General features: G+C 41.0%; 1 protein-coding gene across 1 annotated transcript in view; it reads left to right on the top strand.

Annotated features, from left to right (window-relative positions):
• LOC126162845 (importin-5) overlaps window positions 1-13,164 on the top strand; it is a 164,262-nt gene that overhangs the window by 16,447 nt on the left and 134,651 nt on the right. Inside the window, 3 exon segments of the mRNA XM_049919608.1 lie at window positions 3,062-3,158; window positions 3,237-3,341; window positions 10,904-11,029. Of these exon segments, the coding sequence (XP_049775565.1) occupies window positions 3,062-3,158; window positions 3,237-3,341; window positions 10,904-11,029 (328 nt within the window).

A 13,164-nucleotide genomic window follows, 5' to 3' on the forward strand; every position in this document is an offset into this window, starting at 1 on the left:
GCTGTCATTCTTAAATCATGTTGTCATATTTCTTCCTCCAGCCACTGTATAACCTTACAGCAATCAGTCACCAGCAATCAGTCATTAGTTCTGTTAAGTCTGTGTGAACCAGTCTCTTCTGACTTAACATTTTCTTGACATTATCTTTCTTTTCCCATCCAGTTCGCAGTGTACTTTTTGGATTTGTAGCATGTGAACTCTTAATTGCTGTACCCTATTGTGAACAGTTGGCAGCCATGTGTTATTTAATGCAGCACTGTAGGTGGAAGCTTTCTCTTAAATTATGCTGGAACAAAAACGTATTGGTAATAATTATAAGACCATGGCTGAATCCTGTGTTGCCACACTGTGCGTATATTTTGTGGAGGTACATTTCACCCACCCTAAAATTGATGTGGCAGCAGAACCTAATTTACAAGTGGACTGATTACTAGTTTCATTTTTGCAGTTTTTTTTTTTTTAACTTGTAGGCAAGTTCTATTGCCTGATAGCACCAAGTGATGTGCCACAGTGGTAATGGACTTGTTCCCATCTGGAAGGGTGGTGGTTCAAATCCCTGGCGCGCCATCCAGATTTAGTCTCTGTTTTCTCAAAGTTGTTTAAGGCAGTTGTTAGGACAGCATGTCTCAAAAGGATGCAAACTAGTTTCCCCATACCCTCCCTAACATGAACCTGTGCAAGTCCTTGTTGGTTGACAGGATATAAATCTAAATTTTCCTTTCCAGGGTGAGAAAAATTCTTTTCATCTTTTTCAATAACGGTCATTGTGTAAGTACATCATTCTTGTATTGGGACAGTAAATAAATAATTGTCAAAGTGCTAAAATGTTTGCTAGCATGAATCTGGACCTTTATCTCTTGGGATGTTGTTCCTTTCCTGCAACATAACACTGGTGCATTAAGCAAAAGGACTCAAAAATTTGTTGCTGAAAATAATGTCTTGCGTCAGTGAACTTACTCATCAAATGTAACACCTGCTATAATTTCCTATATCCAGAACTAAAAATTCATAAGTCAAGTTCAAGATTAGACTGAGGAGTCCATAAAAGCTATGATGAACACATGTAGACATTTCCAAAGACAAGAATTTTTTGTAAAATTGTCCATGGAAAAAACAGCTATTGATAAACTGTAATTCAATAAGTCATCTAGATTGCATATAAATAATTTATTTCATGTGGTGACTTGTTTCAGTCTTTTATAGGATCATCTGACCATTTTACACTATGAAAAAGAGGAATACACACTCTTAGAATTCAGAGGAGTTGAATATAATTATAAAAATAAAATAATATAAAAGTATTGCCTATACGCCCTTGGTAACAGCAAGAGCTGGTGATACGAAGCAAGCCACTGGAGAGGAATGAAGAATACTGCTGAATAAGGCTGTCACTAAGTAGTCTTATTAGCAATAGTTCCACCCACCTCCTCCAGCATAATGTCACTAATAGCCAGTGGTTGTGTGACTCATCTACATTCTGTGCAATCTATTTATAAAAATACGTAGTTGTTATAACTCTGGTCATAGAATGAACAACTGAGGTTGTTTTAAAATGTTATGTAAAAGATGTGCTTAGCTCAAAAGCGTAGAAGAAATCATTATCCAATGACATGGACTCATTTATACATAAGCTGGTGCTCTCCAGGGACTTAGGGCCGATGTAAGCATAGTGAAGATGGTTTGCCCCAACATTTAAATAAACCCATGCCATTGGATAAAGCCTTCTTCTCTGCTTCTGAACTTTTTATAATGCACCTCAAAACATCCTTAGCTGTTCATTCTATGACCAAACTGCTAGTAATTGTATATTTTTAAAAAGGCATTTCGCACAACCATTGGTTATTAGTGACCTTATGTCAGAGGTGGTGGGCAGAAGTTTCATATTAAACTGTTAGCGACTAATCCTCATTCAGCAGTATCCTTCACACCTCCAGAATGGCCTGCTCCACACCACCATCTCCTGCTGTCACCAAGGGTGTGTCATCCATACTTCTATGTTGTTTTATTTTTAAGACTAAAGTCGTTTGACCTCTAAGAACGTGTACTCCTTTTTCGCAGAATAAAATGCTCTGATAATCCTATAAGAGATCGAAACAAGTCACTGAATGAAACAATTAACATGTAAGCAATCAAGACTGATTTTATTGAAATAATTTTATTATAGTTCAAAATGTACTTCTCAGCGACTGTAAAGAATTGAAAATTTGGTGAGTAATGTAGTGCATGAAAGAGATCATGTTTCAAGTAACTGAATACAGCTTCTAGTTTAAATATGTTATTGCCTTAGTTAGGTAACATATATGCTGCATTGTGTTTATATGGTTATTGCCTTATTTTTCTGTTGTGTTTGTACAGTATTTGTTAATCATTGACACTGCTTCAAGTTTTTACAAATTAATGCAGATAGATAGCTGAAAGACTAAATATAAATAACATCTGATTTATAAATGTCCGTGTTGATGACATATGCTATACAATTCACAATTACTAATTTCAGCTTACTTTCATCAGATCATCAAAAGTATTTTGATAACAATGTCATGTTCATACAATCTGTACACAGACCTATACATATTTTGATAACTGTATCGGAATACTTTCAGTGATCTGATGATGGCAGTAAGCCGCTGTCAGTCATTGTGAATTGTATAATGTATGTGACCAAGATGGAAATTTCTGAATAAAATACCAAACATGATTGTAGATTTGTTTACAGAGTTTATATCTTCAGTTTATGGTAGAAATGGCATGGGCTGTTAATGGATGAAAAGTTGTATTTGTAAATTATGGTGTTAGTGAAACTGATTTGTGAAAGAATGACATTCATATAAAGAGTAATTGGGAGTTACCTGTATCACTGTATTTTATGATTATTGGAATCTTGAATTTGGTGTTGGTCAGTATTTTTACACAGTTGCAGCTCTTGTGTACCAAGGATGGTGAATGTATGTGTCATACCTTTCCTATAGTAGTTTTATTAGAACAGACTATTTTGTTGATATGTTGACAACAGAGTGAAAAATTTTAAGTTAAATAACTCGTTTCAATTTTCTTTTTACAGTTCTGTCCCTGGGGTATTTGGAAACCAACAAGCAAACTATTTAGAACTCATCAAACAAATGCTACAGAGGTCATTGATGGACACTGCTAACTATGAGGTAAAGTGTGGTGTGTTTCATAACATTGGGCAATATTCCATGAATTTGCTACTTATTTTTTATTTTGTACTTTTCTAGGTTCGTTTCCAGGCAGTCAGAGCAGTTTCGGCCTTCATCATACTTCATGAAAAAGAAATTGCAATTCAGAAAAACTTCTCAGATTTATTGCCAGCTATGATACAGGTGAAGATTACTAATTAAGTCATGAAATATTCCTGTAATTTGTTTCAAAAATTGGCTTGGTACCACTAGTTCACAATATTTAATTGCAGTGCTGTTCTGTCTCTGTATAGTGTATATACATTCTTTTACATATAGAAATGTGTCTTGGAGAGTCGGATGTTCACTTACTGCTTCACGCAGTTCAATGCTTAATCGTCATATTAACATTTCTGACTGGAGGTCAGTTTTAAACTTAGTTCAGAAACTAAACTCAGTTTGACTCTGCTTCATTACGTAACACAAAACTTGGATCCACTGAAGGAGATGCAGTGTTGATACAAATTAGCACAAAACACACTTCACAACACTGCTACAATTGATTATTGACCCCAGATGTTAATCGTACAGTGTCGATACACTTTATTTATTGTCAAGGGTGTCATGTTACAAAGCTGGCGAAAAGTAAGCTAACAAAGGTGCACTCTTCAAACTTCTCCCCAGCCGAAAAAGATTTGCTGCTGGAAATTATATTGAATCGTTATGTAGACAACACAAGGCAAAATAAAAGTGATAGTTACTATGGCCCACAAAGGAATGATATGGAAAGATGTTGCTGTTGACTTTGATTCATAGAATATAATGTCAAATTGTGACTGGAAATGTTTGAAACCATGGTATGACAATATTAAGAAAAGTACAAGAAAGTATTCATGCATGACGGTATAATTTTATTATTACAGTGTGTATCCTTGTAAATTACATGTGCTTATAACTGGAAGTAATAATTTTAATCAGGCCTTTTGGCAGAAGCTGGTTGAAGACCTCAAGCCTCAGTTTATTTCAATTTTCAACCCTTATAATGACAATGCAAAAGATTAATATGAATTGTATAGTTACTGCTGTTCAGGCCAAGAGAATATTTTTGTAAGAGGTGTTCAGTCATTACTAGCTGCTGTTGAGCTTAATCTACTTAATTTTTCACTGCAAATGTCTCAAATTTCTGTCTGTTACACTGCAGCAAAGTGTTCATAAAACACCTTAAACTCATCACATTTAGTCATTAGTAAGAATTGTTATGAGGTCAGTTATCTACAGCCATTACTAACATAGCCAATAACTTCATAACCTAATCCTACAGACCTAAAATTTTGTTTAACCTCTGTAGGAAGTGTGGCATATTCATATATTTACTTATCATTTTTTGTGTTATTAACCACCTCATTTCCTCCTTTTAACTTGTATTTGTGCAAAACAAGTGCATTGTGTTGTAACGCCTCTAGGTTGTGATCTAGCAACTGTAGTTGAACTTGATTTGTTCCACAAACTTTAAACAGTCAAAAATGATCCTGTGAGATGACCACATAATCTGAGATTAATGTGTATACAATTCATATTTCAGAGTTTGGTTTGATCTAAGGTCATTTTCTATGTTAATCTGAGGGCAATTGCTTTATAATCAGCTCAAATTATCTGCCATATTGATTAAAGTTTTCAGAGTTGGTTGACGAGTTTAGGTTGCATTCTTCAATCAGTACGTTGCTGTAGCCAAATTTTATGGATAAGATTTATGTATCTTGAACTGTTTTGCTGAGCTGAGAAGGTCCTTCATTCTCAGTATGGGTGGAAATGTGATGGAATTGGTGTACATTTTAATGTATTTTCAAGGAGTAGGGATGTTGTTTATGGCATGAGTAGTAATGGTTGTCAATGCAACACAAACATAGTGGGCATGTGGGCAGGAAAGTTCAATATAAAAAATGGAAATTATGGTAATTGCAGGTGTAATATCTCTCTCTCTCTCTCTCTCTCTCTCTCTCTCTCTCTCTCTGTCTCTCTCTCTGTCTCTCTCTCTCTGTGTGTGTGTGTGTGTGTGTGTGTGTGTGTGTGTGTGTGTGTGTGTGTGTGTGTGTGTGGCCACAAAGCCCTTGTTCTTTTTGGAGAACTTAGAAGACAAGTTTGGGGAATTGGCAGCCATTTCCAAAATAAGAAGTGGGTCAGTTTTGATCAAAATGGCATCCTCTGCCCCGTGATGGGCACAGCTCGCTTGTAACGAGCTGGGTGACATATCAGTAACTGACTCCCCAAGAGAGTCTCGATACAGTCTCGGCAAACGAATGGTAACGAGATAGGGAGCTCTGTCTCCGGCTGATACTGATCTTCGGCCGGACATGGCTGCTTGTCCTGTTCCAGAGGTTGTCCCTCAGTCTGAAAGATCCGGGCGGTCGCAGAGAGTCAGCTTACTGGTAGTTGGGAGCTCCAACGTCAGGCGCGTAATGGGGCCCCTTAGGGATATGGCAGCAAGAGAGTGGAAGAAAACGAATGTGCACTCCGTGTGCATACCGGGGGCAGTCATTCCAGATGTGGAAAGGGTCCTTCCGGATGCCATGAAAGGTACAGGGTGCACCCATCTGCGGGTGGTCGCTCATGTCAGCACCAATGATGTGTGTCGCTATGGATCAGAGGAAATCCTCTCTGGCTTCTGGCGGCTATCTGATTTGATGAAGACTGCCAGTCTCGCTAGCGGGATGAAAGCAGAGCTCACCATCTGCAGCACCGTTGACAGGACTAACTGCGAACCTTTGGTACAGAGCCGAGTGGCGGGTCTGAATCAGAGGCTAAGACTGTTCTGCGACCGTGTGGGCTGCAGATTCCTCGGTTTGCGCCATAGGGTGGTGGGGCTTCGGCTTCCGCTGGGTAGGTCTGGAGCCCACTACACAAAGCAGGTGGCTACACGGGTAGCAGGGGTTGTGTGGTGTGGACTGGGTGGTTGTTTTAGGTTAGATGGCCTCGGGCAAGTACAGAAAGGGCAACAGCCTCAAAGGATGCGGGGCAAAGTCAGGACATGCTGGGACCAAGCAGCAATTGGTATTGTAATTAAAAACTGTCGAAGCTGCATTGGTAAAGTATTGGAACTTCAAGCGCTGATAGAAAGCACCGAAGCTGAAATAGTTATAGGTACGGGAAGCTGGCTGAAGCCAGAGATAAATTCTGCCGAAATTTTTACAAAGGCACAGACGGTGTTAAGAAAGGATAGATCGCGTGCAACCAGTGGTGACATGTTTGTCGCTGTTAGTAGTAGTTTATCCTGTAGTGAAGTAGAAGTGGATAGTTCCTGTGAACCAGAAGAGGTGGCATCACATTCCTTTGTAAGAAATTAACGAATTTGTCGTTTCAAAGGAAAATTTTGTTTATCATGCACTGTAATTTATATTGTATGTAGGTAGAACAGTATAATCCTTCCTTGCGTAGATCATTAAGATGATTAAGTTATATCTCAACTTGTACACTTCCAAGTGATGTGTTCTTTAGTGACATTTTAATTGTACTTTTTTATGGCTAATATTTTAACATACATCAAACATTATGCTCCTCCTTCACTTTCAGTGAACAAGTAATCACACCCCAACTAGAGACGAACTATAAAATAGAATGCTGCTTTACTGCATAGCTTTGATTAGCCATTTCAAATACACCACACACTGTACCATAACACAATATACTCAGTCAGGTACATTGCAATGGCTATGCTTACGCCTTGGATGCACGTAGTCATCTGGTCTTTGCAATACAAACTATCAGATAGAGGTCAGCTGCTCTCAGCTCTGCCCACATTCATGCAGGTGGATTCGGGGCCATGGCTCTCTCACCGCCCATCTATGTTCAAGACAGTCTACATAGTAAACTTGTGCTTCTCAATACACCTTTGGGAGGCTGTGGCTGTTTGGGTAAGTGTATTTCAGGTTATCACCATCAACAGTGTTTACCTCCCTCCTGATGGTGAAGTGTCTCAGATGGTACTGTTTGCATTGGTTTCTCAGCTCCCCTCCACATTTCCTAATCTTCAGTGATTTCAATGCCCATAACCCTTTGTGGGGTGGAACCATGGTCACTGGCAACAGTAAAGACCTCAAAAATTTACTGTCGTAACTTGACCTTACCGCCTTGAGTATTGGTACTCACTTACTTCTGTGTTGCACACGGAAACTTCTCGGCCATTGATCTTTCCATTTGCAGCCCTTGTCTTTTCCAATCCATCTACTGGAGGCTCCATGATGACCTGTGTGGTATTGACCACTTCCTGATCTTGTCTCTCCCTTGGTGTCACTCCCCTGGACGCCTGCCCAGATGGGCTCTCAACAGCACTGACTGGGATGTTTTGCCTCTGCTGTCGACCTTGGCTCCCCCCCCCCCTCCCCCTCCCCCCCCCCCCAGTTGACGATATCAATGAGGCAGTCCGGAATAAGATTACAGCCATTCTTTCAGCACCTGATTTAGCGATTCCCTGTTCCTCAGGCCTGTCCCAGTGGACAGTACCTTGGTGGTTCTTGGAAATCGCAAAGGCTATTCAGGATTGTAGGTGGGCTCTCCAACACGAAAAGTGGCACCCTTGGATATTGCACCTCATTTCCTTTAAGTGGCTCTGTGCCCAGGTCCAGCACCTAATACGAAGTCAGAAGTGGAAACAGTATGTTTCAACCATCGTACCGTGTACTATTCATCCTCAGGTTTGGGCTAAGATCAGATGTCTAAGAATACTGGACACCTGCAGGTGTACATGGTACTTTACCTCGAGTGGCACTGTCTACTTTGACCCAGATGCTGGTGCTGAACATTTTGCTCTGCACTATGCTCAAGCCTCGGCTTCTAAGAATTATTAACCTGCCTTTCATGTCCCAAAACGGCAGTCGGAGTGAAAACAATTATCTTTCACTACGTGCCACTTGGAGCCATATAATGCTCCATTCAGTGTGTGGGAATTCATCAGTATCCTAGCCCACTGTCCTTATACAGCCCCAGGCCCAGACTGTATCCACAGCCAAATGATAAAGCAACTACCAGCGGATTGTAAGTGTCATACTCTTGCCATCATTAACCACATATGGAATGAGGGTGAGTTTTCATCACAATGGTGAGAAAGCATCATTGTGCCAGCACTGAAACTGGGTAAGCACCCTCTAGAGATGGACAGTTATCGGCCAATAAGTCTCACCAACGTTCTCTGTAAGTTGTGTGAACACATGCTGAGCTGGCGGCTATCTTGGCTGCTTGAGTCTCAGGGTCTTCTGGTTCTGCCCCAGGATGGTATCTGCCAAGGCCATTCCACTACTGATAATCCAGTTTAGCTGGAGTCTGCATCCTAACAGCTTTTGCCTGGATGTAAACACCTTATAGCTGTCTTCTTCAACCGGCAAAAGGCTTATGACACCACATGGTGACACTACATTCTTGCTACCCTATGTAAGTGGGGTCCCTACGGTTCACTCTCGATTTTTATCCAGAAGTGCCTGTCACACCGTATGTTTAGGATTCGAGTTGGTCCTTCACACAGTACCTCCAAATCCAAGAGAATGAGGTCCCGCAGGGCTCTGTATTGAGTACCCCTCTCCCTCCGTTAGCTGTCAATGGTCTAGCAGCACTTGAGGTGTTGTCAGTATCACCTTTCTTGTCTGCTGATGACTTTTGCCTCTACTGTTGCTCCTCTAGGGTGGGTGTCGCTGGACATTAACTACAAGATGCCATACGAAAGGTGCAGACATGGTCTATCACCCTTGGCTTTTAATTTTTCACCGCCAAGACTCGCGTCATTTACTTCTGTTGATGTCATACCATTCACCCACAACCAGAACTTTACCACGACGACCAACTACTTAATGTTGTGGAGAACTATTGCTTTTTCGGACTAGTCTTAGATTCTGTGGACAATGATTCCCCTTCTTCACCAGCTTGAGGTAAAGTGCTGACTGCACCTTAATACACATTGCTGCCTAAGTAACAACAGGTTGAGTACAGATCGCACTACCCTTCTGCAGCTTTACAAAGCCCTGATACAATCCCGCCTCGATTATGAGGTCTGACATATTGTTCAGCATCACTTAGTGTTGTGGATTCTGGATCCGCTTCAGGGTTCGACCTAGAACAGGAACCATTTGAATGCGTCCTGTGAACAGCTTACTTGTGAAGGCAGGGATCCCTCCATTGTGGATCAGACGCCAACAGCAGCTTGTCAGTTATGTTGCCCAAGTTTGCAGCTCCCCTAAGCATCCGAACTACTGTCTCCTCTTTCGGAACACGGTAATCCATCATCCGCAATGGGGGTCCCGATCAGGGATTATGATGGCAAATTGCATCCAGTCCATCCTCTCTGAACTCCAGAGGTTTACTCTTCCTCCTCTCCTCTGGACCCACTCTTGTACACCTCTGTGGTGTGTCCCATGGCCATAGTTCCGTCTTGACCTGTCACAAAGTCCAAATGACTCGGTTCATCCTGAGGCCCTCTGCTGCCAATTTTTCTCCATGAATAGCATATATCCAGGAGATTGCACTAGCTGATAGCTTGACCAAACTGGCTACCAGTAAACACACTCCTGAGACTGGTGTTCCGGAAACAGACCTCCAGTCCCTTGAAGGGAGGGCTGCTTAACCATATTGGCCCATTGAGGGGTTGGTGAAAACACTGTTGCCTTTGCCGCTCAGACTGGGCTGCAGGTGTCTGGGCTAGGTGGTCCATGATCCAGCCTGGTCCTCACCCTACCTGCTCTTTCTGCTGCTAGTCTTTTCAAGGCGAACTGAGAGTAGAGTACCTCTGGTAAGTGGCAGGGGCTGGGAGATGTATGTCCCCTCTTTGCACTTGCCTTCAGGGGCTTCCAGCTGCCCCTCGATGGGGCACCTTGCTTACCTTTCTTTCTCTGTCTCTCTATTGTTGTGTCCCTTACTTTAGCTTCACTGACATCAGTAGAGCTCGGGGTTCTGTTCCCCTGGGTTTTGCATGGTAGCCTTTCTGATCTACAGTCATATTGACCTGTCAGTTCGAGAACAAAGGGACTGATGACCTAGTAATTTCATCCCTTTAATCAACCAACCCACCAAATCGGACTAACAGGGATATTGAAGGTATACAAAGAAGGCAACAACAAGTGTTTGCAGGTTTCTTAGACACAAGGGAGGAGTCAGCTACATGAAGATAACACATACTAACCCATGAAACCTTATGTAAGTTTTTAGAACCAGCTGAAAGTGATGAATCTAGGAATAAATTACAACCCCTTATACATTGCCCCTATAGGGATCGCAAAGACAAGGTTAGATTAATTATAGCACACATAGAGGCATTTGAGCACTCAATTCTACCTACAATCCATATGTGAATGGAGTGGGGGAAAGCTCTAATAACTGGTACCATGTGACATACCCTCTATCATGCACTTCAGAGTGGTTTGCAGATTTTAGATATTGATGCACTTAATTGTTGGCAACAGCAACACAGGATGATTCTTATTTTATTTAACCTCAGTAAGAACATTACCTTTCATGCGTAATAAATAATCCTTGAAAACAATTAATGATTGAAAGTGGTTCTTAATAAAGAATTATTGTATCAGTGGGTGCTGACAGCTTTGAAATGAATTTTTTCAAATATTGGCAAGATGTGGGGCACCGCATGCACAAAATGAAATTTTTGTATGTACTTCGTTGTAGGGTAATTCAGTTTTGTTAACATTATTTGGGGAAAACTACATTATTTTCTCATTTAACAGCAGAACTATATAATTCCCATTAATTATGTTGTTTTTCTGAAATTTCAGGTCACAGTTGAAAGTATACAGAAACAGGAAGATGATTCATTGTTAAAATGTTTCATTGATATGAGTGAATCTTCCCCAAAATTTTTACGACCCCAACTGGACAGCCTGTTATGTGTTTGCATGAAGGTAAGATATCAAATACAAAGATCATTCAATATGCTTACTTCAGTTGCAGCCATATTACATTTAACATAGATGACTAGCTATAATACTGTAGAATTTTATTCCTTTTAATGTTTGTAGCTTTTGCCGCTGAAGCAGGAGCAGATGTCCAGAATAGGATATTCTTGATCGTTCCTTCTTCCTGTCTCCCAGGTGGCTCAAAACATTTGTGAACATTTGAATGATTCCAATGAAGTACTCGGCCAGTGCAGCATTTATTAACCCATGCTGCATTAATGTCGTTCAAACTTCCACCCCCTCTACTCTCCAGGTTCTCTCTGGCTGTAGTTCCCTCATGACTCATAACCGATAATGGCTTCTTTGTTTCATACTGAGCTTGCCAAATGACTAAATTTTGTCACACACAAACCTATCTTATAACAATTTCCAGCTAATCAGATATGGTCCCTCAGATCCACACTGCAAACCAGCATCACTGCTTGCCCTGGTGATACGATGTGACTGAAAGAGGTACAGGCAATAGGCTCTTGAACAGTCCATGTTCAGCTCCAGAAACCCACCCAGACATTCCCTTCTGGAGCTAAAGCCCATAACAAAAATGAAGGAATTATAACTCAGAGGGGCAGATGGATCTGGGGCCATTGGGGTTGCTGAATCCGTCTAACCCTTTGATTTCTTCTTTAGTAACCGCAATGGCCCCAGATCGTCCAACATTTAGAGGTATACAGATTGGCAACAGTCCTTCACAATAAACGGAATTGACTCACATTTAATTATGAAACAAATTTTTGTGTCTTCCGGTCCCTCCTCCCCTTGTAAAAATGCACACAGTGTCCAACAGAACTGCAACAGCTATTCCAGTCACCTTGCTTATCTTAACCCTACACTCTCTAATAACACTACTAATCAGTTGTATATCATTACAGAAAACCTTATTCCCAGATAGCTATTCACTTTGAGACATTACAAAGTCTCTTGAGAAAATCAAGGATATCCTTGGAGGGCATTGCTCCCGTAAGAGCACAATGTTTGCTTTGGAGTGTTGTAGTGTTACCAAGCAGTCATGTGGCCCCACCTGCCATACCACTGATGTAATTCATGACAGTCAAGTGCTGTGTATTTTAATTGCATGGGATCAGCACAGAAAGATAGGTTGATGTGGAGATGGCAGAATAGTCTAAAGAAGCAATGTGCTCGGTTGTGCCCAAGACTACAACGTGAACGAAGTTCCCAATTTATTGGTGTATCATCGCAGACTGTGCCATGTGTCAATAAGAAACAGTGTACCAATTGCAGCCATGTAACACAGTGCAAGAGCCGTGATCATAAAAGGCTACTAAAATGACTGGGAGGAAGGCGAGTGTCACACCTTGTCATTGACAATCAGTTTTGAACACAAATGGAATTGCTACTATACAGAATGCAAGTCCACTTCAACTAGTTTTCAGTGTGTGAACACTGTAGAGAGAATTTATGCAATCGAAATTTGGAATCTGGTGCCGATCTTAATCCCATAGAAAATGTCAGGGACGGTTTGGAACAGCATGTGAAATTAGGGGTCAAAATTCCTGCCACTTGATAGCTTTATAGGTTCTAATCGCTAATGAGTGACTTGCTTAAATTTGGGATACCTGAGGAAACTTGTGGACTAGCTTTCTCGCCATATGGAGATCATTATCAAAGGTAGAGAAGGTTTACACGGCATAAGTGGTAAGCCCCTATGGTTAAACATTTATTGTCAAACATGCTTACATTGGTCGTAAAGACAACTTTCAGGGTTCAGATACCACATCATATTTTTAGGGTAGTGATAGCTGAATGTTTACAGTCTTGCATAGATTTCACATTTCATATTATTAATCTAGCTGTGACGGTGAGGCCAATTAATGTACTACCTGTGAAGGTGAGGCCACAAGTTGGATGATCAGTGATTTGATCTTCTGCCTGCCTCCATTCCACATACCTCCACCCCCAATCTTAGGGGGATTTTTATGCATACAACCTGTACTAAAGAATGTGCAAAATTTCTTGGAATGGTAATCAATCGGAACAGTGGAAAATCTAGGATGAAATGTAACAGTATTATGAAAAGGGTAGTTGCTACTCACCATATGACAGATGCTGAGTCTCAGATAGGC

This window comes from Schistocerca cancellata, chromosome 2, assembly GCF_023864275.1.
Source record: "Schistocerca cancellata isolate TAMUIC-IGC-003103 chromosome 2, iqSchCanc2.1, whole genome shotgun sequence".
Lineage (NCBI taxonomy): Eukaryota > Metazoa > Arthropoda > Insecta > Orthoptera > Acrididae > Schistocerca > Schistocerca cancellata.